Source organism: Hyposmocoma kahamanoa, unplaced genomic scaffold (assembly GCF_003589595.1).
Source record: "Hyposmocoma kahamanoa isolate Upper Pololo Valley unplaced genomic scaffold, ASM358959v1 160, whole genome shotgun sequence".
Lineage (NCBI taxonomy): Eukaryota > Metazoa > Arthropoda > Insecta > Lepidoptera > Cosmopterigidae > Hyposmocoma > Hyposmocoma kahamanoa.
In genome coordinates, this window is record NW_020653575.1 from 2490919 (window position 1) to 2516501 (window position 25583).

At 34.9% G+C, this 25583-nt stretch overlaps 1 protein-coding gene and 1 non-coding gene across 2 annotated transcripts in view; one reads left to right on the forward strand and one right to left on the reverse strand.

Moving 5' to 3' along the window:
* Positions 1-2898: 2898 nt before the first annotated feature.
* Positions 2899-25583, reverse strand: part of LOC113225454 (lactase-phlorizin hydrolase-like) — a 44665-nt gene continuing 21980 nt past the window's right edge. Inside the window, exons 9-15 of the mRNA XM_026457769.1 lie at positions 16047-16129; positions 10131-10243; positions 6533-6774; positions 5221-5649; positions 4182-4490; positions 3526-3770; positions 2899-3148 (exon numbers count right to left, since the gene is read on the reverse strand). Coding sequence (XP_026313554.1) covers positions 2992-3148; positions 3526-3770; positions 4182-4490; positions 5221-5649; positions 6533-6774; positions 10131-10243; positions 16047-16129 — 1578 coding nt within the window. The 3' untranslated portion in view covers positions 2899-2991. The remainder of the gene's footprint in view (positions 3149-3525; positions 3771-4181; positions 4491-5220; positions 5650-6532; positions 6775-10130; positions 10244-16046; positions 16130-25583) is intronic.
* On the forward strand, positions 18872-18944 carry Trnak-uuu. Its single transcript has one exon. It is a non-coding gene; the product is annotated as a tRNA-Lys (tRNA).

Below are 25583 nucleotides of genomic sequence, written 5' to 3' on the forward strand. Positions count from 1 at the left end.
CTACTCTCGATTTCCGTCCGACATCCGTCCGAAACAATTACTGTCAAATAAGTAATATTCGACAAAATTAAAAGGCAAGTATCCAGCATGACACTTCATTCGCATCACGCGTCTTTTCATCTGGTCAAGTATTGCTTATTTGATTGTTATTTGGATGTCAAAGTCAAAGTCAAAGTCAAAGTCAAAGTCAAAGTCAAAGATTACTTATTCCATAGGTAAAATAAATTTACACATGAAATCGTCACATTTAAGCTACTGCTCGTTCACTAGGAGGTCAGCGACCTCCCTGAGAAGAACGAGCAAGAAACTCTAGGGATTGCTCTTTTCAAATAAACTTAAATGCTACGGAATACACTTTGAATTAAATTTGTGTGGATTCTGGAGCCATGTCGTCTTTCCATACATCTTTATCTAACACGTAGTCTTCAATTTTGTAATATGATTTTTCGATCAAAATATTTTTAATGTAGTTTTTAAACTTAGGAAATGATAAACTTAATATATTATGCTCCGGAATCTTATTGTAAAAACGTATACAGTTCCCCATAAAAGAGTTGTTTACCTTGGTTAAACGAAATCGTGGTACCATGAGTTTGGACTTAGCTCTAAGGTTAATAATATGGATATCTTCTTTCTTATTGAAATTATGTATATTTTTACGAGCATATAAAATATTTGAGTAAATGTACTGTGATGCCACAGTCATGATACCTGTCTCCTCAAACTTTTCTCTGAGAGAAACCTGAGAGCCTAGACGGTACACAGAACGAATCGCTCGTTTTTGCAATACAAATATGGTTTGAATATCTGCCGCTTTACCCCACATGAGAATCCCGTAGGACATTATACTATGTAAGTAACTAAAGTAAACTAGTCTAGCAGTACTAACATCGGTAAGCTCACGTATTCTGCGGACTGCGTATGCAGCGGAGCTTAACCTGCTGGCCAGGGAAGATATATGTGGAAACCATTGAAGTTTACTATCTAAGGTCACTCCCAAGAAGACTGCTTTATTAACAAAGTCTAATTTTTCTCCGTTTATTTCTATGCTTGGACTAGTCGATTTTACGTTAGGTAATTCAAATTTAACACATTTTGTCTTCTTGGCATTAAGAAATAAATTGTTAACATTAAACCAATAAACTACCTTAGAGAGGGTATTATTAATATGGTCATAGTTAATGTCATGTCTGTCTGTTTTAAAAATCAAGGATGTGTCATCAGCAAATAACACTATTTCGCAATGGTCCTTAACAAAGAATGGCAGATCATTAATATAAATCAGAAATAAGAAAGGCCCAAGTATTGAGCCCTGTGGAATGCCCATTTTTACCGGAGAACCCAAAAAAGTCACACCATTTATGTCTACTTTCTGAATTCTACCGTTGAGATATGACGAGACAAGTTTCGACGCCTTGCCATTTACACCGTCGGACGGAATCAGGCGTCTAACAAAATAATTACTGACCAATACTTATACGTATCTAATAATTTACGCAACTTACACTGACGAACTAATAACTTTAACAATTTGATAAATGAATTGACTTAAGGATCGTTTTACAATTTTTGGTTTACCTATAAGTATATCAAAAACGTCACTTGGCAGTTTATTAAGCAGTAATGGTAACATATATTTCCAGACACGCTTTCCATAGTTGTTATTGTATGGAGAAAGATCATACCTTGAGAGGTAATTTAAATTTCGCAATTTACCGATTCTTATCGTATGCTTTAACGTATCAATTTTATCTATTTCATCACAAAGTATGTATATATTTATTTTACTATGTATGTCTAAGATTTTACAGTATCTAAACAAGTCTAATTATAAAAACCTCAAAGATCATGGCCCACCAAAGTGTGACCAAAGTATAAAAACTATACCCACGGCGTACAGAAATGATATATGGCTAAATTTATAGACAAAATATGTGTACTCTACAATGGTATTTATCGCTTAATTGTGGGTACTGGGAATTATGGAATAAAAAAATATTTTTTCAAAAAAAAAATATGCTAGTACAAAATATTTGTGTGTTTTGTATTTATTGTTGATCACACAGAAACGATTTCGGTATTATTCTTATTGCGACTGACCGCACAGGGATCGCGCATAAGTATGATGACATATATTTTGACAGAAAGTTTGACATTAACCAGATTACGGTTATCACGCAATTAATAATTATGTTTCATATCAAATCTTTAGTGCCCTATCACATTAAAATAAAAAGTTAAAACTATCGTGGTTTTTGTACGCAAACATCCATTAACCGGGTCAGATTATGGGCCATGATCTTTGAAATCTGTTTGTTGGTAAACAACGTATTTCTTTTGTATATTACTATCTGTGTATTTGCTTTCAATTCATTATAATGAGTTTGAACAAACGACTTCATGTTTTGTTATTAATCTCCGTGTTTCTTTTTTTATTTATTCTGGTCACTATTTCAGTAAAAGTATCATCACAATCTTTTTAGTAACTCAGAGAGAACCAGAACTCATTTTCTTATTTTGAAAGTAAACGAAATGTAGCGTAAGAGTGTGGTATCACACGATGCGTTGCGACAGCATTGTAACGCCTGAGCGGTAACATAAATTGGAACTATATGTCACATGGTACGGTGAAACGAGCGCACAGCGTCGGAACACTTACACATCGGACAAGGCGCCAGGACTCCAGGAGATGAAACTGGGAAGGGTGCTACGGTGCATAAGTTAGTGGCGTTACCTTGCGACACCGCATTCCTCGTGTAGCACTAAGTGCTTTGAAATCATAGCATTACGATGACGTAACGCACCGGTAGCTCACGTGTGGTGTCGTTTTAGCTTGTATTGTAGAATACTATTGAAACCTGTGATTGAAACTAACAACTTTTTTTTACAAGATAAGACAAAAAAACAATATCATGTCCAGAGTTCCAGTGTTTATATAAATAATGTTAACAGTACATTCCTAAAGTTAAACAAATGATTTGTAACTAAAATTCAATGTCCACTATCAATTTTCATGGTTGATAAATAATTATCATTATAATCGATTCTTCTCGATTTAATAATCTGCTTGTAGATGAAAGCTGATTTGCGAGGAGTCCGGGTGCGTTTAGGGTCTTTGAAGTCCACACGATATAGACCGAAACATTCCCTGTGAACAAAGACACTATTGTTGTATTGAAGACTTAGTTGGCTGAATGTAGCCTCTGGTTGTCATTTGTTACCAATAATTCACTAATATTCTTTAGTTCACTATCGGATCAAGACTGTGCTGCGTATCCCGGAATAATAGACTTCACTAATTTTCTATTTGTTATATCATTGTCAGTTTTATTATGTTCTACTCCACTAATAATAAATCGTTCTCTCTTCTAATAGGGTTCAGCATATCCGAGAATATTTACGAGAAGATATTGTGATCCACTTTCCTATATTTACGTTCCGTTTGCTTGCCTTCTATGCTAACTAGTCTATGTTCACTCTTTCTCTCCTTCCAAGTATTTAACTTAATAATAATAGAATACTCACGTGTACCCCTCCATCCATTCAAAATTATCCATCAAACTCCAGGCCATATATCCTTTTAAGTTAACACCAGCGTTGATTGCATCTAGTGCACTCTCTAGCGCTGCTCTGAGATATTTCACTCTATCATCATCATTACTTCCTGCTTCTGGTTCAGTTGACCAGCCATTTTCGGTCACATAATAGGTTAGGTTCCCATATTTTTCTTTTAGATGGGTAAGGACGTTAAACAGACTATTTGGGGCTAACTGTAATGAATAAATGAATAGACTTAATTCTCAAAAAATATAGTTTCAAATAGCGTTAGAGAACCAGCTAATAGCTTTCACGTATTTATTTTAATATAACTTTTTCTCAACTGAATAATAAAAAAATGAAAATTCATAAGCATAATAACGTTTGAAGAAGTTGTTGTCTTTTCAATTTGTCAATTGTCAATTGTTGTTTTCAAGTTGCCAATGAGGTATATACATACCTCATTAGCAATGAAACACAGCACAGGTTTTCGTTCAACCCGCCCAAATATATATTTGGGCGGGTTGAACCAAAACCTGTCCTTTGGGAATAATAAATAACGTGGATTATATTTCAACAGATACTATGAATCCAATGTAAACAGAATGCAGTGTAAAGATGAAGCAAAGGATTATCAAACTTACCGTCAACCAAGAAGAAGCAGATCTAGGCCATTCTTTTGGAATAATCAAGTTTCCAGTTCCCAAATCATCGGGCAGCGAAGGTATAGGATAATTACCTTTAGATTTATTTGCAGACACCAAAAACGAAGTATAATGATTAAGACCAAAGAAGTCAGAAGATCCTCTGACGAATGTTTTTTCTTCCTCAGTGAATTCTGGTAGTCGAGATGCAGGGAATCCTTCCTCTTTGCTTTTTTGTGCTACTATTTCTACTAGTTTTTTGGGAAATCCACCATCTTTGGAAAATATTGGTTCTGCATACATACCCCACTGAAATGATAACAATTTTATAGTGTTATAGCAAAACCATAATATTTTTAATTGAAAACGACCGGTTAACAAAATTGATCAACAATAGTGTTATGATATTAAAACAGCATGGCGTATAATAAAATATTAAAGTCGTCACTTAAATTCATTGCAATAGATAGTATTTATTTGGGTGAAGGTCGTCATTATCTCCAATCAAGAGTTTGTTTGCGGATGTTAATATTATATTAAGCGTGTATAAATTTAGGTTGTCTACGTCAAGTATTTAGTAGTTCTCGAAAATAATAATTATTTATTAGCGATAAAAAATCGATACAAATTATGGTGAATGTGACAACAGAATTGGAATTCGTTGATTTCATCTAATATAAAATGTTTACCGATATTAGAAGAATAATAATTTTGAAATTGTGAGTTAGTAATGATCGTTTTATTTAAAAGGGACGCAGTATCTCCACCACTAACTTTACCATTAATATCTTTAGCATAAGTGGCAGTTTTAAAAAAAGAATCATTGATTCTCTTTTGGCATCCTAAGTGATGAGATTTTTTGGTCGAATGTGTGGATAACAACATTAAATACTTCAATTTTGTAAAGATCGTGTTAGTGAGACCCAATTGCTTTTTATCCAAAGAAGTTTGGCTTTGCTTCGGAATAAATTCATATATTTGCTACTGAGTTCTTTCCTTAGCATGGAAAGAAATATAAAGAGTAATTGTAAGCACTTACTTCACCCTGTCTTTTCAATTCAGCAGCATCCATATCCTCGATAGAATTAGTCAGAGGTCCAAACCAGTGAACACTAATAGTAATACCGCAAACACCCCCTTGTTTACCTTTAAAATCTTTATTATATGCATGATAGGCTTTCGCATGAGCCATAACTAAATTCTTAGCACAGAGATACTCAGCGATTCCTGTAGCGTTAACTTGTGGTGCTTTAGTATCAGATCCATAGCCTTCATAACAAATTTCTCTAGGCTCGTTTATGGTGATCCAATGCTTAACTCTATCACCAAATTGTTCAAAAGCAACCCTTGCATAGTCTTCAAATAACTCGCCGATTACGGGATTTGTGAATCCTCCTAAATCTTGCAATCTTTGAGGTAAATCCCAGTGGTATAAGGTCACTATTGGTGTGATGTTGTATTTAAGCATCTAGAATAGTAAAAGTATAGATAACATTGAATCAAACTCACTGTAAGCCGTAGTGAAGCAATTCACCATAGTCAATAAATTGTGGCACCCTGTTCAGTCATTATATAATTCTCCTGAAAATTCTTTGAAAACAAGTCTGCTGGAGATTTACGATCTGAAGCCTGGCTCAGATTTATATTCGTACCCATCAAAGCTTGAGTATGGTATGCTAAGTTATGTAGTATTATGATTTCTATATGAGGAGGGGTGTCTACACAGTGCCGTATAGGCGGTATCACGTCAATCTACACATTGATGGAACTTATTCTATTGCACTGTAGGCGATATTCGAACCAAAGTGTACAAAGAATGGACTTGTTTTTGTGTTGTTGTTTTTGAGTGAACTATGTACTTATAGGTTTATTACTATCTCATTTATAAAGTTGTAATAGATATTAATTTAAGATATGCTCAGCAATCCAATTAGCAGTACAGCTCCTTGTGAAAAAGTTTGTCTAGGGAAGTACTTACCTATTTTGCCGCCAACCAGTAATGTCAGCATTACTGCGTTCCGGTTTTGAATGGTAAGGGTGCTGGTGAAATTACAAGCACATGGGACTTTTCAACTTATGATGAGCGCCGTGGCAGTGCACCTCAGACCTTTTAAAGCTCTGAGTGGTATTGCAACTCTATTGGACAGGCGTGTCGTTTACCATCAGGCGCACGACATTTTCGTCCCGTTACTTACACATTATTTTCACTTACAGATTTCTGCCTGTAGGTTACATTTCAGATCATGAGAGTGATATAGGTCAACGCTTACTTGTCTCGTCATGGTGGCATATTATTGAAAGTGTACAAAGCGTTGTGTTGTTTTTGTTGTTGGGTTAGCCTATATACTTGCCTGATTTATAAAGTTGTTATAGAAATTGATTCCAGATTTGCTCAAGTAATTTGATCTGCCGGTAGGTAAAATACGAGACCATGAAAGTGAGAAGCGATAGACGTCGAGCCCTAGTTCTCTCATCATTTCGACATCTCGACGGTAGTTGTGATAAGTGTCAGCTGCTATATCTCCATTGGAACGATCTTTAATGACAGTTGGTCTATTATGGGTCATATAGTCCCAGATGTTTTCGCCTTTATCTGTAACGTTAATAGGGTTACTTTGTTTATTTTATTGCTAATTTATGACGAAACTGGAAATAAAGTTATACTGATCAGTTTAAAACATTGGTAATTGAATTTCTCAATTGTAAATTGTTACAAGAGGTTAAAGACAATTTATACATTGTCTTTTAAGTTTGTAAATGAACATTAATTCGTTGTGGAACATCAGAGCAGTCTTATAACAGGATTACTGTAATTATAAGGATATCAACTAACATTACAGAGCTATAAATCGCAAAGACATGACGGGCACTGTTAGTGCACCCATCATCGTATATTAAAGTTAACAAGTCTCATGTATCTAGAGTCATTCGGGGTAACTGAGCGCAGGGGGTAAGTGTGCGCAGAAGCTCTGGAATGAAGGAAGAGGGTTGGGCGGTTTGTTTGGGTCAAAACATGGCGCTTGAGTGGCTAAGTAGTTCCGTAGTAAGTTGTTTTTTTTTTCAATTATGAACAGATTAACGCTATGCAGTTCTCAATATTTTGCTACCATTCATTTGCCATAAAGTGCTCTAAGGAAAATGTGCACACTTACCCGCAAGTGTCCGCATACGTACCCTTACCCTGTCTGCAATATTTTCATCCATTAATTTGTACGATATTTTTAACGTACTTTTATTTTATGTTTCAGTGCCTATTCGTCATGCCGATGAATTATATAAGAAAAAACCCGAACGTACATCAGTTTCAAAGTTGATAAGATGTCAATAAGATTTTTTTTATTTTTCATATTTCATCATTTCTAATATTTTTATATTACATTTGGTAAGTAATACCAACAATACAATTCAAACATACCTAGGTTTTTCAATAAATAATACTTTTTATTATTATTATATTTATTTTGACAATGAGCAAGCAATACACTCACCCCGTATGTGTCTATATACCCCACAAGGGTGCGCCTTAATAGAAAAATCTAGTTAATAGAAAAGAAACCGCGTGTTTTTATTTTTACTTAAAGAAGGAAGGCGATATCCTGTGTATTTTGTGACCCAGTGTTTTTGACGACGTGCATTAAAGAAACCCATCAATACTTGTGATTCATTATCATTGTATCAAAAAAGTTAATTGAGTATAGCCTGTAGAAGCTGGGGTTTTAAAGTTGATATAGGTTATGTTTATAACATTATCCTATATTTCGTTTCATAATGTTTGTTCACAGTAGTAGAAAACAACAAGTTTTTTCCCAAAAATAATAAAGAACTTGCTGAATATTTCCAACTCTGTAACATTTAATGCAACGTAAACATGTTCTGCCGCAATGAAAATGAATAACAATTAAAACTGTTCTCAATCTCAATGTGACATTGACATTGGCAAGAGGCCTCTTGTCAAAACTTCCTTTGTGAACTTTCTCATCTCTCATTTAAATATTGTCTAAACATTTTCGACATATTTACTTTTATTTTTTATTTTATGTTCTTACTGTTTAATTGATTATTTGATTAGGTATTTTATAAATGCTTTAATGTTTTGTGTGTGTAATATAAAATAACCAATACTTTAAGTTGGTAAACATTCAATCATGCTTAATATGAAACGTACGTACAAAAACGTTACATAATCTATGGTCCAACTGAATCAATTGCGTTGTGTTTTTGCATTTATTCTAAAATACATTGTTTCTCAATTTCTTTATTCTCGACTTCTAAAAATACTCAAAAATATGTTAATAACTATCCGTAAACTAAAACGTAAAATCATATTAGCAATGTCCTTGAACGGCACTTCGTTGATTTTATAATTATTGGGTCAGCTTTCGTCATCCTTCTTTAGAGTCAATATAAATGCTTTACTTGGAAGTAATACCTTTATGTTCCACTTCACTCGAATGACTCTACATGTAATTTCACCAGCAGTAATGCTTACCTATATAATTGTGCTTGCGTTACAAATAGGTATGGTGGCAGTGTTGGACGAGTTCTTTCAAAAAGAGATCTACTACTATATAAAATAATAAAACCTCTACCTTGGAAATTTGTTATTGGTTTTGTTTGGGTACTTGAAATTACTCGAAATTCTATATGGAATAAATAAAAACCAGTACTTTTGTGAAACTGGTTCACTCGTGCTTCTTCAAAATATGTTCTACTAGCTTACGTTTTCTAGTCTTTTATTTTGTTTTCTCTCCCGCTTGCACATTCCTACCCTCTCGCTCACACGTTTGAATTCACACAGTCTAATATAACTTTGGCTTAGAAGAAAAGGACGTTAAGTCCATATCTTGGCATTTAGATATTTTTAATTGCTTTAGAATGCTAAACATCACGCAATGGTAAAAGACATTCGTTGTTTGTTTTTTATTTAACATTTTTCTTTTTGACCTTAAGATTGATTTTAAATGCCTAATTAAGAGCCTCGTTCTCTTTAAAACGCTCTTTAGTATTATTACACACTATTTAGCATTTAAGGTTCTTTACCTCTCACTTACAGATCAATAATGTATGCATTGAGATATTAGTAATTCTACACTTATAAAATTTCTGATGCTACATTATGAAATTACTTTTAACACCTTTTATTTAAACTAGTATAATAGTTGGTTCAGGTAAGCACTGCCATCTTACCTATTGCTTCCAATTAGTAATGTGAGCATTACTGCGTTCCGGTTTTGAAGGGTGCTGGTGAAATTACAGGCACATGGGATTAGTCAAATTATGCCTCTGGGTCTCCCTCAGATGTTTGCGATTTAAAGCTCGAAGAGGCACTGCAACTATTATGGACAGGCGTGTCGCTTACTACCAGGCGCACGACTTGTTCGTCACTTTGTAACATAAAAAAAATACTCTACGTGATATCCTGTATAGTATCGATAAGCAGGCAACTTTACGCCGGTGTTTATAAAAAAAACTTTTGCATTTTTTCAAAATTAATAATAATAATGCACACACTCATAACACTAATGCCATGCCATGGACAAACACATAGACAACCACAAATGTCTCCCGGCCCGGGAATCGAAGCAGTGACCACTGAATGTCAGACCAGCATAGTGACCTTTCGACCACAGTCGCAGTTAAATGTTTCGTTATGTTGTGAATTACCGTAATTAAAATGTTGTTTAAGAGCAATGGAGCTCCTTGTGAAAAACTTCGTCCAGGGTAGTACTGCCACCTCACCTATTTTTGCCGCCAAGCAGTAATATCAGCATTAATGCGTTCCGATTTTAAAGGGTAATGGTGCTGGTGAAATTACAGGCACGTAGGACTTGTCAACTTATGTATCAGGGTGACGGGCGTGATCTTTGCAATTTAAAGCTCTGAGTGGCACTGGAACTGTTATGGACAGGCGTGTAGCTTCACTTGATATTATAAAAAAAAATAACATACCGTCAGCATTCCAGCCGCCTTCAACCTGATAGGCTGCTGTGGAGGCACCAAATAGGAAGTCACTTGGAAAACTTCTTAATCCAGGTGCAACTTGACTACTTTGTAAAATTAAACTGAAAATAAGTTAAAATTGTTAAGTAATTGATAGATTCAGGCGTTACTTTGTAAAAGTCCATGTTAATAAAAATGGAAGTAAATTGATTTGCTACGTATGCAAATTATTCGTCGTATGCTCCTGAAAAGTAGCATTTTCTAAATGCTGCCATATTAAAATAAGGATGTGATTAATATTGGCACGCACACATGATAACCGTCACATACGTATAACTTAACATTATATATAAAGCAAAGTGAAGTAAACCTTAAACAAAAACAGAAAGTAACAAAATTTCTTATAATAATAGAGATGGACAGGGAATACAAACAAAATCGGCTAACGCGAAGTCGTTAAATGCAATAAATGTCAAATTGAAATAATATAAAACATTGTACATGTAGCGCTTTCAAAGCAATAACGTCACTTTATAAGAATCTCGCTTTCTCAAATTTAAGCCTGTTTTCATAAAATTTTAAACGACACTTTCCGGAAGTCGACTTTTTCGTTTAGTGACGGTATTGATTTCTACCTGCGACATGTATCAGCATTATCAGCTTACTATACACCCCCTGCTAGATACAGGTCCCATGGGTGAAGAGAGTTTAGGTCAATATTTGTCACACTGGCCCAATGCTAGTTGGGTCAACGTTTGATTATATTTTGACAGTCGCAAAATTTTATGTTACAGGCACGTGGGACTTGTTAACTTATGTCTCAGGATGACGACTTTAAAACTTGGTATCACAAAAAAAATTAATCAAGTTTCAATATTAACATTGGATTGGATAGATTTAAATAATTATTTTGATATATTGTTGTTACTGTATATATAAAGGATTTAAATAATTATTACTTGCACTTATTTGATCAAGTATACCAAAATAGATTTATGTATATGTGCAGTTCATGTTATTTCATATTATATTCATAGCGGCTTCTATTACATACCTATCCAATTGTTTATTTCTTTTTGTAAAAGCATTTTTGTGTGTGCCAGTACATTTTATTAAAAATAGCTTTGAATAACTTTTATCGTACCTAACCTAAATCGGGGGCGCGAACGAACGGACCCACAAAATTTAGTGACGTGGAGTCGTTACATGCCAAACCAAATAAGAATTCTTGTTTACTGTTTTTGATCTCTAAAAAGCAGATATTTGTTTTTTTCTTCAAACAAACCAACGGCCCCTTGCAGATCAGTGACACAGCCCCTGGAGTCTTTTCGATTTAAAACTCTGAGTGCTACTGCTACTGTCATGGCCAGGCTCTAGTCTTGACTATCCCATCAATTGACGTCTTAAAAAAAACAAAAAGTTCTTTACAATTTTTTTCCTCAGAACTTTGTTATCATTTTAGTATATGACATTGGAAATACCAAATTCAGTGTTCAAAGCCTTTACAAAATTCACAAACCATCACAAATAGGGTACGAAGAAAGTTTTGGGCAAGGGTCAACCTCGGAATAAGTCTGCCAGGCCGAGCTGCTTTAAGGCTTTCGTAATTTGTTGTTCATTCATATAATATTGTAGATGTACAGCCGAAAGTTTCTCGTTTAGATACCTCACAATACAGTAATTGCACACTTTCGGAAGAAATGTCAAGTAATGGCCGCTTAAGTTACAGAATACATAATGTTGTTGGACTAAATCGCTATCGTAGCTCCTGTATTAAATTGTGGCATGCAGCAAATCGTGTTTTTGTATTGTTTTCAGTTTCTCATTAGTTTTATTATCGCATGAGTAAATTTTTTATGTAAGAGATTGAAACCTGTTCCAGTTCCGTTTGTACCTGTTATTTACTTGTTCTTTTTCTTGTACATACATATATACAATCACGCATTTTTCCCATCGGGGTAGGCAGAGACAACAGTCTTCCACTTGCTACGGTCCTGACACACATCTTTCGCCTCATCAACACGCATCAATGCTTTTATACACGCTCGTCGATTAAGGGCACTCTTGACCTGGCCTTTCTTTAGGATGGCCTCAATTTGCTCATAGTAAGTTCGCCTTAGTCGGCCCATACGAACTTGCCCGCTCACGCTCGCCTTATAAATCTGTTTCGTCAATCTTCTTTCATTCCTTCTCACTACATGTCCGAACCATATGAGCATCCCTTTCTTTATCTTTGTCACTACGTCTTCTTCCACGTCGCAATGCTCTCTTATCACATAGTTCCGTAATTTATCCATCAGAGTTACTCCAGTCATACTTCTCAAAGCTCTCATTTCTACTGCATTAATTCTACTTTCGTGTTTCTTCCCAACATTCACTACCACACATAAGTGTAGGAACCATCACTCCCTCATGCACAGCCGGTCATACCTTTCTAGACGATTTCCGGTTGCTCATGAAGGCATGTAACGCTCCATATACCTGATTGTCTGCATTCACTCTCCTTTCAATGTCACTTTCATATCTTCCATCACACGTAAACATACTCCCAAATACACTTACTCATTCACTTGCTCCCCTTTCTCTCCTTCAATCAATATTGTGCAATCCGTCACATCTTCTTCTCTTTCAAAAACCATTACTTTCGTCTTACTCACAATCATTTTCATTCCTTTCCTTTTTAAAGCACCATATATAATATTTACCATCTGCAACTTCTCTGTTTTTCTTGTATTAGGTATAAGTATATTTATATTTATAAACAATCTCACCTTCCACTTGACAAACTCAAACTAAGATGTTGTCAATCAGATTGTTTAATAAAGTAAATCATACGGTAAATTTTGTTTTCTGGTTACATCAACATCCAAAAATCATTTTTCAATAACATTCATCTCACCAGCCTATTTTGTTCAGCTGCTGATTTACTGGTCCGCTTATTTTTTCACTGTTTGCCCTACTTTGTATTTAAAGTGATGATGACACAAAAACGTTGGTTATTTTGTAGTAGTAGTAGAGCCCCTTGTTGGAGTTCGTCCAGGGAAGTATTGCCACCTTACCTATTTCTGCCGCCAAGCACTAATGTCAGCATTACTGCGGTTTTGAAGGGTAAGTGGTGAAATTAGAGGCACAAGGGACTTGTCAACTTAAGTCTCAAAGTGACGGGCGCAGTTCCTCTGAAATTTTTGCAATTTAAAACTGAGTGGCACTGCAACTGTTATGGACAGGCGTATGGTCCATTCACTTAGTAACAAAAAAATATGTTTATGAATAAATGTCTTTTTTGGATCTAAACAGCGTATATTTGTTATTTCAACCAAACCAACGTTTACGATACGACATAGGTCAATGGTTACTACTGATTCAATCGGTAGCATTGGTTTATTTGAAAAAAAACAAATATACGTGATTTAGACCCGAAGAAATGGTATAATAATTCACCTCGTATGTGTGTGTAACAATCTCGAAAACCTAAGAACTCGATAATAAATGTCTTACTATATTTTTTCCTGTTTTTTCTATTTAATACTATTTTTTTGGATTCTTATTTTAGAATATTGTACACACCTCTCCCATAGCCTTAAATATTAATTTTGATGAGAGATCCGCAGTAATGACACAGTCGGCCAGGGTCAAGGACTTAGTTTCAAAAGCCGGCGAACAATACGTGCCGTATCGAGCAGGACCGTTTTTTGCATTTGTGCTTGACGCGTCACAGAAATTCAACTGCCTCAAGTTATTATTATTATTATTAATTTTGGGTTATAGTTAATCAAATACACAACGTTCTAATTTCACTAAATTTCTAGCACATATGACCATGAACTGGCGTGTAGCAGTATGGAGTTTGCGTTGCTGTAGGTATAAAAGATAAGTGCTAGCCTAACGAAAGATTGGTTGCTTCTTTCTTGAAAGGTTGACGGTTCGAATCCCTGTGACGGTACACTCACAAGGAACTCTACTGCTACTAATTCTAAAAGGTCTAAGACCCGTGACCAACAGTAGGAGGTTTTATGGGTTGATGATGAGATATAAAAGGATACTTACCCCAATACAACAAATATCTTCATTTTCGTAAAATTAAGTTCACTGAGTTACAACATTGTACAATGTACCTATGTATAGCATAAAATATGTTATGGTTTATAAATATCACGCTTTTTATATTTTAATTAATTAGATACAGTTCTTTAAAATAACCACTAAAATAATGAGTTTATAAAATGTTATTTTTAACGATACCAATTATTTTTTATTCATAACAACTACCGCTAATTACTTTACTGTCATTTTATAATTAAAACACTTTAAATATACACAAATTTAAAATTATTTAACTCCCTATGAATAAAACACGCGTTTTTAAAAAAAATCTGGGTTGCATTACGTTATTAAAATTTCTGTATGTATCACACAAACTGCCTTTATAAGCGAATATACTAATAAATATGTACTTTTATATATAGGTGTCCTACATATTTGCAATAATATCTCGTATAAAATCAGTAACTATGACACAACACCTCTTGCGAATTGATAAAGACTAACTGAAGTGGATAATAAAGTAATGAACGATCTTGACCATAGAACTGGCTGGTTTATTCTAAAACGAATGTCGCATTTAAACCTGTTGGTGGTTAAATGACTTAAAAATATGTTAAGGATAAAAAAGAAATACATTTCAGATTTGACTACCTTAGTAGCGCAGCGGTTGGCACTATGGGCGAAGGCTATAGGCCCCGGGTTCGATTCCCGATAGGGTCAATTTAGAAAATATTTTTTTCTAAATTCGTTCTGATCTAGGTGTTTACAGTAATTATAACATAGGGCAACCTTTAGTTCGAAAATTGTTGTGATTTTCGATTATTATACGTCTATAATAAGAACTTGCCAGATTATATCACAAACCAAAAATATTGGCACCGTTCTCTCTCACGCAGTCGACAATTGGAATTCCCCTCCATTTACGAATTACGCGGCATTTCTCTCGAAATTCATACAAAATCAAGATTATTAGTTTTAAAATAAATTATGCATATTTTGATTACAAAATGACTTACGGGTGGAAAACCTTCGTGTTTACTCGTCTAATAACAGCTATTGTGTCTTTGCAGTTTCTAACGGCATTTTTTTTTATAAAAAAATAAGTGCGTATTTGACCTCCATCTTACCCGATGGAAAGTGATGATGAGGTCGACAATGTAGCATGCATATCTAAATAATGCCTTAAAAAGTTCCAAGTTATAGCGTTCCGGGGAATATGTATGCAGGTATTCCACTCTCTTACCGCTCGCCATATAAATGCGGAAACGAACCACTTAGCGCGAATCCTGGGAATATCTACAACATAGGAGTGGAATCCCTGCCTACGTCTAATCCCCTGATGATGGAAAAGGGAAGGCGGAATCAAATTATGCAATTTCATCGCACACTCTCCGTGATATATCCTGTAGAATTCCGATAAGCAGCCAACTTTACGGCGGTGTTCAAGGATCTGCAGTTTCGCCTCCACTAATCCCGAGTCACTTATAAGCCTCTGGGTAAGCTTGTCGATTGAATCCAAGGTGGCCAGTTGGTATTTAGCAGAGCCATCCCATATGTAGCAGCAGTACTCCATACACGACCGGACTTGTGCTTGGTACAGCTGAAGCACCTGTCCCGGTGTGAAGTAACGTCTCACCTTGGAAAGGATGCCAAGCTTCATGGCTGCATTTTTTATTCAATGTATCTGCCGAAGTTCAGATTGGACGACAGGTCCATTCCAAGCAGCTGGAGACGGTCGGCTATCGGTACGGATATATCACGAAAAGTCGGAGTCAAGTCAAAGTGACCCCTTTTTGTGGAGAATGGACAACGCCTGCGTTTTGGTAGCATTAAATTGGACAAGATTGAAACTGAACTTGACATTTTGACAAAATGACTTACCGGTGGAAGAAAACGTGCGTGTTTACTCGTCTAATAACAGCTGTGGTGTTTTTGCAGTTTGTAACGGCTTTTCTGACTGACGTCTAATTACGATAGTGGCCTGACGCCTTCAGAAGCGCCGCGGCGGCAACTAAGCATATTTAACTTACGCTTGGCATGCAAAATAGGTACACTAACGTCGTCTATTTTTTAGATATATGATATATGTCTGTGGGGACTCCCTTCCAAAGTAATATATTTCCACTTTCTATGATATGGGGTCCTTCAAATGAGGCATGAAGAGGCGAATGTAGGCATATAAGGAATGTAGGCTAGGGTATTGATTGTCCATTGTCCATTTAACGTCAGTCGGAGTGGAGTCATCTGGCTGTCATGTGAAAAATACAGAAAAGTTTAAAAAGAAAATAATATTTATTTATTATTGAGATTTTTTTTGTGAAATAACTCCACTAGTTTTATTATGATTGTAAATACAAAGATCAATCACATAGAACTTTTTTTTTCGACCCGGTGGGGCTTGAACCCACGACCAACTGAGCCACAGGTCAAAAAGTGACATCTAAGTCAGTTAAGGCATCTGTAAAGATATCGGCTGCGGTGAGATGGTTTTTCCCAAAATCTTTCACTAGATATCACTAGCGGCGATGAATGCCGAAGCCAGTACAGTAGTATCTATAACAAAAAAAACACAGGAGATTTTCGACAGCTTTGTAATTTGACCTGTGGCTCAGTTGGTCAGAGCAATGTTACGGTGCAGCATGGTCGTGGGTTCAAGACTCACCGAGTCGAAAATAAATATTATTATATTCGATCTTTGTACTAAATAATCATAACAGAAAATAATATTACTAGTTCAAAAGACACTGCTTTGTTATTGACTATTAAACTGTTATCTATAGGTATATTTATCAATTCTCAGATTTTCGCGATTGTTATACATAGGAAATTAAACTATTTTTTCGGATCTATATCGCGCATATTCGTTTTTTCAAACAAACCAACGTTTCGCGTCCTTTACAGGTCCCTTGGTCAATGGTGACCATGGGACATGAAACGTAAGTGCCCGAAAAAATATAATCATTTCCTATGCTATATATTTTTATTTAGAATTAAATATACATTGGAAAATGAAATACATTCATTGTTATTTTGCTAATAGGAATCGAGTCGCCATTTTGGAATCGAATCGCCATCTCTACGGGCACAGACATGTAAGTCCTCCACTGCGATTTCTGAAAATGGATCCGTCAACGCGATGCCTTGGAATGGAGCATCTGGTCTACGTGACGACGCACTTAAAATATAATAGTTATAATATAATAGACGTCTTAAAATATAATAGTTCAGTCAAGATTCCATTCCTGATATCGTAGTTATTTTCCACGCGAGAATTTCTGCCAAATTCAGAATCTCTGTTGGCATTCCAGAAAACACACTAACTAATTTGTTAGATCACGACCCGCGACCCAACCAGCTGTGACGGTCGACCCAGAAATTCATGCAAAACTATTTAATCAAAACACGAAGTGTGAAATAACCAATACCATACTACAAAACCAATTTTAACGAACAATGTTAATATAAATATAAAACAAACAAAGACAAGACAAGTTTTCGCCCACGGTGTTCCAATGAATTTTTTAATAAGTACACATTATACTCTTTACAATACTATTACGTCAACTTTGGCAGGGTACTAGTTAAGTACCAACAAGCTCGTTGTGAAATGGTTTGTCTAGGGAGGTACTGTCAACGTAACAATTTCTTTTCTATTGTTATAAGTAAAAAGAAACTTACATATTAAAAGTCGCCAAACTACTGTTCAATCTGTTGGTGACATTTTTGTACTTTTGTATCTAATTAAGTAATTTACTTTATAATAACATGTACTTGTAACGTAGGGTTGGGTGCGTTCCCATTAGGTCGTGACGACAGATAGTCGTGCAGTTTAAAATGTCGTGTCTTGTATATTTAAATGAAGTTGTTCACTTATAGTTCAAATTCAAATTCAAATTCAAAATAATCTTTATTTCATAGGTAAGCATTATTACACTTGAAATCGTCACAATGGTTAAACTCTACCGCTCATTCGTAAGGCAGATTCCCCTGAGAAGAATGAACACGAAACTCTAGGGGTTGCTCGTTGTAAATAACATTTACAATATTTATTTTTTTTTATTTGAAACATCAGAGATCGAGACTACCTCCATGAGCTAAACGGGTTACTACCACGGATTTTTGTTATCCAAGTACGCAGAAGTTGTATAATAAATAACCTTTAGTATAAAGTTTTTGTTTCACTATAGTTTTAAACCTCGTAAAAGGCAAATTTTGTATATCAACCGGAATCTTGTTATAGAAGCGTATACATTACCCCTTAAATGATTCTTTGACCTTGTGAAGACGACTATCAAGAAAAGCTAGTTTATTTGGTAAAACACGATTCACTGTCGTTCACGTCTTTTTTGACGCTACGACAATAGACAGTCGTGATAATGGGAGCTAGTACGACCGTCGTCTGACGGTAAATAAAACGTCAGGTTAAAAATGTGACAACAGATAATCGTAGTTTCAAACGATTCTGTCGTGTAAAATTGACCTTCCCGATCAATTCATTTGACGATTTATTTTTGAAACGTTTAACGGTAAGTATGCGTCAAACGTTCGTTTAATGGTCAATTAATATGTTATTATTATAACAGTCTGTTTACTAAGCTGCTAATTGCCCGACTGTTTTCTTCAAATCACCTTTATTGGCATTTCGATGACTCATCTGAAACTCTTTATTATTCCATGTGTTTTTTCGTTTCGATACTGCCGTTACTGCCCGGATAGCTCAGTCGGTAGAGCATTGGACTTTTAATCCAAGGGTCCAGGGTTCAAGTCCCTGTCCGGGCGACCCATATTTTAACACTCAATTTGACTAATATTCAATCTAGTTAAACAACGTACGGTAGAGTTAACGAGTAAAACTAACGTGACACTTGACGTAAGTTTTTTTTTTATTTTCTATGTGCTTAACCTTTGTATTAATAATGATAACAGAAAATAATATTACTAGTTCAAAAGACACTCCTTTGTTCTGGACTTTTAAACTGTTACCTATTTGTTTAACGAGTTTTTTGGTTTTCGCCATTATCATACATAGGAAAAGAACCTTTTTTCGGATCTAAATCAATCAATCTAAGGTCAAAATCGCATATATTTGTTTTTTTTTTCAAAGAAACCAACGTTTCCGACCCTTTACAGGTCCCTTGGTAGCGATTGACAGTCAACTGTGACCATGGGACATAAAACGTAAAAGTGCCTGAACAAATAGTTTTATTACCTACTATTTACTTACAATGAAATAAATATACATTGGAAAATGAAACACATTTATTGTTATTTCTCTAGTGGGAATCGAGTTGCCATGGTTACGGACGTAGACATGCAAGTCCTCCACCGCAATTTCTGAAAATGCATCTTTCAACGCTTTGGAATAAAGCATTTAGTCTACGTGACGCCGAGTTCAGTCAAAATTACGTTTCTGATGTCGTAGTTATTTTCCATGCAAGAATTTCTGCCAAATTCAGAATCTCTGGTTGCATTCCAGATAACACACTAATTTGGTTGATCATGACCCGCGACTCCACCAACTGTGACATGTAAGTCCTCTACCGCGATTTCTGAAGATGGATCATTCAACGCTACTGCACCACCTACACTTACAGTCCTTAAAGTACAATACGGCTGCCCCATAACAAACCTAGTAAGGGCTTCAGACAAAATTTTACAGAAGAATCCAAAAACACAAATTAAGGTCGCCCTTAAAATTTACTAATTTTTTAAACACAAATCAACGAATATTTATTGATGTCACAAAATTATCACAACTTATAGCATTACTAACTTCAAATATTTATGTAAATAAAGTTACTGTAGCAGCCAGTAACAAAACACAATATAAGCATTTGCCGGATATTTTGTTTAGTTATTACTACAGTAGAAAATTTGGAATCTAATTCGACTTTGTTTCGCAAATTAAATTAATAAAAATACTAAGATTTTCAGTTTCAGTAAAGTTCCAGTATCCAATAATTGCCAATTCAAATACCTAGTAAGGCACTTTAACAACTTTAAAATTTAGTAAGTGTCAAATACCTATTATGTTTTGGTTTGGTGTTTAGGTTAAAGTGACTTAAAAGATTTTTGGCTGGCCACGTACCAGACTAGGTGTGCCTTACTAAGTTTTGAAATCGTCCTTAGTTTTCAACTTTTTTCTTCATGAATTTCAATTTTGATTCATATTGGTTTGCTACTCAAGAGATGGGCACCAATAAAATGGTTTTGAGAGATACTGTCATTTTCTTGGTATTCGGAAAGCGTCGGTCAGTGTGTTACTGGTACTGTTATATCCTTTAATCCGACGACTTTCGTGGCACAACGGTTTGCACTGTGGTCTCGAGGTCGATTCCCGGTAGTATCTATTTGGCAAATTTGCTTTTCTATATTATTATTAATGTTATTATTATTATTTAACACTTTCATCCTACAACCAGTATTACCAGTAGTAGTATTTTCGTTCCAACAAAAGCAAGCCGGAAGCGTAATAAATGATATTTCTTCAGGAGATCTCATAATATCCGCGGTGTTCAAAGGGGTTATCATTTTGTAACTCGGGATATCTCGGGTCAAAACGATCTGACCCTTCCGAAGAATTGTTTTTATTTTTTCTCTTGCACAATTTTGTACAGAATAACCCACCGTAACATTCGGTGGCTACGTAACAACTCCTTTCAAAGTTGGCACTTGAGTAACAATAGCATTAACATTATCATAATGTTACTTTCAAAAATAGACAATGGGATTATGTGAAATGTCAGCAAGGTAATTACAATGTCAATAAAAATGAAATGTAAATTTTCCAGGTATTATTATCTAGTGAATGTTTACATTTAAGTCACCAGCATCATTTTATCAATGCACTGTTATTCTTTATCTGTTTATCATTTTTAATGGAGGTGTTCCGTCTGCTCTTTTATATTGTATACGTGACATAGTCAAGGAGGCTCACATGGACGAGCTTCGAAGAGAAGTAACGACGGTTGTAGAACGTAAAGATTATGTCAAATTGCCGAATAAAGGAAGCAATGTAACATAAACTTTATGTTCTACTAGACAAGCTTAACTTTCTTTGAAAAAATAATTACAAAAATAACCTCAAAAGTTTGTTAACCGGCGTTTTTCGATTTCCATGGGATCCCCTCATCAAAGTAAGATTTCTTGGTGACAATGGGGCTGTTACAGATTCCTTTGTATATTTTATGTTTATTTCTGAATGTCATCGTGACGGTGATATGTTGATTAAATGTATTGTGACAAGTGACAAGTCGACTTTTATTTGCGGAAAATATTTTTTCATTTGTGATAGCCGAAATGAACATGGAACAGCATCGTCGGTCCAAAATTAACGGAGAAATCGGTAAATACACTGACATGCCTATAAAGTTTGAGAATTTTCCTATATTTCCATAGATCCCCTCATCAAATGCTGACTTGGTGATAATGGGACTACCACGAGAGTGCATCATTTCAAACAAAAAAAGGAAATTTCAAAATCGGTCCACAATTAACGGACAAATCGGAAAACAAACATAAAACATACATACAGCTGAACGTATAACCTCCTCGCGCTCGACGCGACTTTACTCTTCTGTTAGAAGATATTTCGAAAGTAAATAGCCAGAGTCCAGAGAAAAGGGTGATAAAAAGGTAGGATGACGATGAAAAAGGTCGCATCGTCACCACATCCTCTATTCCTCACGCCTTCAGCCATTTCGTTGACCTCTTCATAACTACCCTGATAGTTGTTGAGTATAGAGGGCTGGTTGAAACTTATTTTCTAATTAAAATAGAAACCATAGACAATCGGAGGAATTGAGGTAAGACACAAAGGAGAACGTAGACATTTTTAACAAGTGAAGTGAGTTGTTTTACTGTTTGGCGTAATATTTTCGTATATACAGCCTAGTTTGTAACAATTATAATAATTGTAAAAATAACAAAAAATGTAACAAATTGAATACAAATTTATTTATTCTTATATTAACATTACAATATAATACCAAAATAAATGCTTGCTAATTGACAATAGTTATTATTATAAAGAATACTATCATTTTCTTGACACTTAGCCAGGCTGAATTTAAATAAAATAAATAAAGCCCCGCACTATAGCCAATAACAAATTGCAAATATTTCTCCCGGCCCGGGAATGTAACCTGGGGCCAAACTGCGTGGCAAACCAGCATGATAACCGTTAGGTCACAGAGGCAGTAACTTAATAAGCAACTCAAACGCACGGACGCACCTTTATATTACAACCTGTACTTGTATATATATTATAAATACTCACTTTCAGCTTCAGCAGCTCACAGCTTTGCTAGTGAAATATTTATAAAAAAACACATTATTTATGGTTACGATTTTATGGTAAACAAAGAACAAACCTTATTCAAATTTAGAATCAGAGTGATGCCCATTTTTTTTATTTACCCCATTTGAAACAGCCTGTGTAAGCGACGTTAAACACGCTTTGTGAGCGGTACTAAAGTAACTCGCCGGATATTCGTTTCAATTTATGAGTATAATAATAAAAAAGTGACAGCAGTCTGCGAATACACGAATATAACACGGCGAACGCCAGCTTTGCCGAGAGAGAAACGAATGAGAAACCGTAAAAGTAATGCCGACTATACTCAATTGCTTGTGAAAGATTTAGGTTCGACGTTCAATAGTAACCTGAGAGACAATATCACACAAGGAGGCGTTCGCTTCCGTTGCAGAACAACGCAATATCCGGTCTCTATACCCCTGTGTAAGGATACTTGAAACATCGACTTTGGTTTATTACGAAACCTTTCACTTCAAGGAAATTAATAGGTAGGCAGCATAGCATAGCAAGACAGGAAATAAAATGTCACACTTATTATCTTGTAATTTGGTGCAAAATAACTCTTCCTACTTCCTTATTTAAATTTCCATTTGTCACAAAATATAATAGTGTGTGTAAGATATAAAGGGTCGTATTCCAGAACTCTACTCAATGCTCAAGTGAGGATCTGAGTATAATTTCAAGCACTGGAAATACGACCGTAACGGCAGGGACTTGAGTATGATTTCGAGTGCTGTAAACTATACTCAAATCCTGACTTGAGCATTGAGTAGAGTTCTAGAATACGACCCTAAGAATATTATCCCGGTTGACTATCTATATGTATACTTAGCCATTTCAATGTCTGTAATTAATAATAATACATTTATTTTACGTAACAATGCACTAATCTGCATTTTTTTGAAAACTGTTTTTCTGAAACTTTATTAAAAAATAATAATTTTTATTGTCCAAGCATACATTTTTCCTGAAAGAAGTGCTAAATATAGTCTGTCTTTTTTGAAGACGGAGTAAAATAAGATTTGTAGTTGCCAGGTGCCAATTTTCATAAAATTTTAAATAGTTATATAGTTGTTGTCGATAGTTTTATCGATAGATTGTGAAAGAAGATAAAATTTTACCAAAAATGGCTGAATTGTAAATGTTACGGCGTTGTAATGATTACTAATTGCGTTATTGCATTCTTTATTCTTAATTTGATAGTTGGTTTATGAGTATCGAGATCCATTTTTATTCATGTACATTTTAACAAGAATAGCCGGATTTGATTGTCTATATTGAATTGAAATTAAAAGCTTCAAAATACGTCTTCTCTTTGAAATTTTCATAAAAATAGTTCTAAATATGTATGTATGTATGTATGAACTTGAACAAAAAAATGACAATATAAATGAACTTGTACTCAATATTTGGATGAATAATAGGTCGAGGATATTTCAAATGAAACAATTTATTCCATAAGCGTGATCAATATTCAGTCGATAGAATATTTATCGAATCACTAGCTGCTCGCAAGCGGGCAACACTTTTACGCAATGAACTGTCATTTTCCTCCGTCTTCTAAAAAGACAGATTACAGATAGAGCAACAGCAGTTTGACATGAAAGTTTAACAAATACATTAATAGTATTTTATGCAATCGTTGCTTATTGGGTTCTTAATGTCGAGTACCGTGTTTAAGTTCTAAATAATATTTTAAGACCTAATTATGTAATGATTGCGTGCAATACTTTTTGTAGGAGTAAATAAAATAATGAAATACAACCAATGTTTAATGTATATTTTGTTCAATCCATGACAACGTACACTTTTTTTTAAATAAATTTTCACCCATTTATTTGTGTAGGCAAAGGTTCAACCATACAGCCTCTTCGTATATTAAGACGGAAGCCGGAAGCCAAACAAACGCTACAAAACAAAAAACTAAAGAGATTGAATAGAATTGGCCAAGTACTGTTTAAATTTTAACCAATATTTTTTTAATAAAGGTTTATAGCCCGGTTATAAGAGTTTTAGGTCAAATTTAAGCAATCAGGAATTCAGGAGGCAGTACAGCGTTCGAGTAGCGTCCTAATTGATATTTTAATTAGCAAAAACACGACGTTCCCTTTTTGGAACTCATTAAAGTTCTGTGTACAGTACTTAATACAATATTCATTATAGTTCTGTGTACAGAACTCTAATGAAAATTTTCAGCTCAGTGGCGAGTACAATAGAATTTTGAATCAGCACTAAAAAGACCACCTTTATGATAATGGTTAATGAAGTTACAATTGACAGATTGTACAGGAGTAGAAAAAATAATCATCAACTCATTTCTACGTCCCACTGCCGGGCATGGGTCTCCTCTCAGGCGAATGTTTATATACTGTATACTCATGGTAAGTTTAAAATTAAATTTCGCATATAACTACCGAAATACAGAGGCGAACCCGGATTAGAACACCTGGCCTATTTAGTTATATAAACTTATATATTTATGTGAAGGTGTACAGGATGTTACAATGGTGAATTGACCTGGAATAGCGTCTCAGACAAAGTTTATTCATTCTTGTGAGTGCTTTCACCAATTGATTTTGTCGCGTCTATTCAATGGGCAGAATGTCTATACGTTTTGTAGTGTGTTGGCATTAATGGTAGGTAGCGTCACCACTGAATTAGGAGTGCTGTATATTTAGTGAGCTTCGAAGACTGTTTACACGTAAACTGTGGTTACCGGTGTTTGTTACTTAAGTTAATAACGGTTTCTCATTCGTCTAGCACGTTATGCTAGAAGACGTCGGTTCGAAGGAATTTTTTCTGAGTGTTCGATCTTTGTATTAATAATTATAACAAACTAGTGGAGTAATTTCACAAACAATATTTGAATATCAATTCAATATAAATTTAAAATACTTAAGTTAATATTTATTAGTTCATTAAGTAACTATTTACTATATATAATATGTTTTCCTTGGTTTGACAATGTTAAATTAAGCAGGGGTGACATTGTCCGCGCGCATAGGCTACGATCCGGACACGTTCCTTTAAAAAAATTTTTGTTTCTGATGCTGAGGGTAAACTCACCGAAATGCGAAGTGTGTGGGATTCCTGAGGATGTA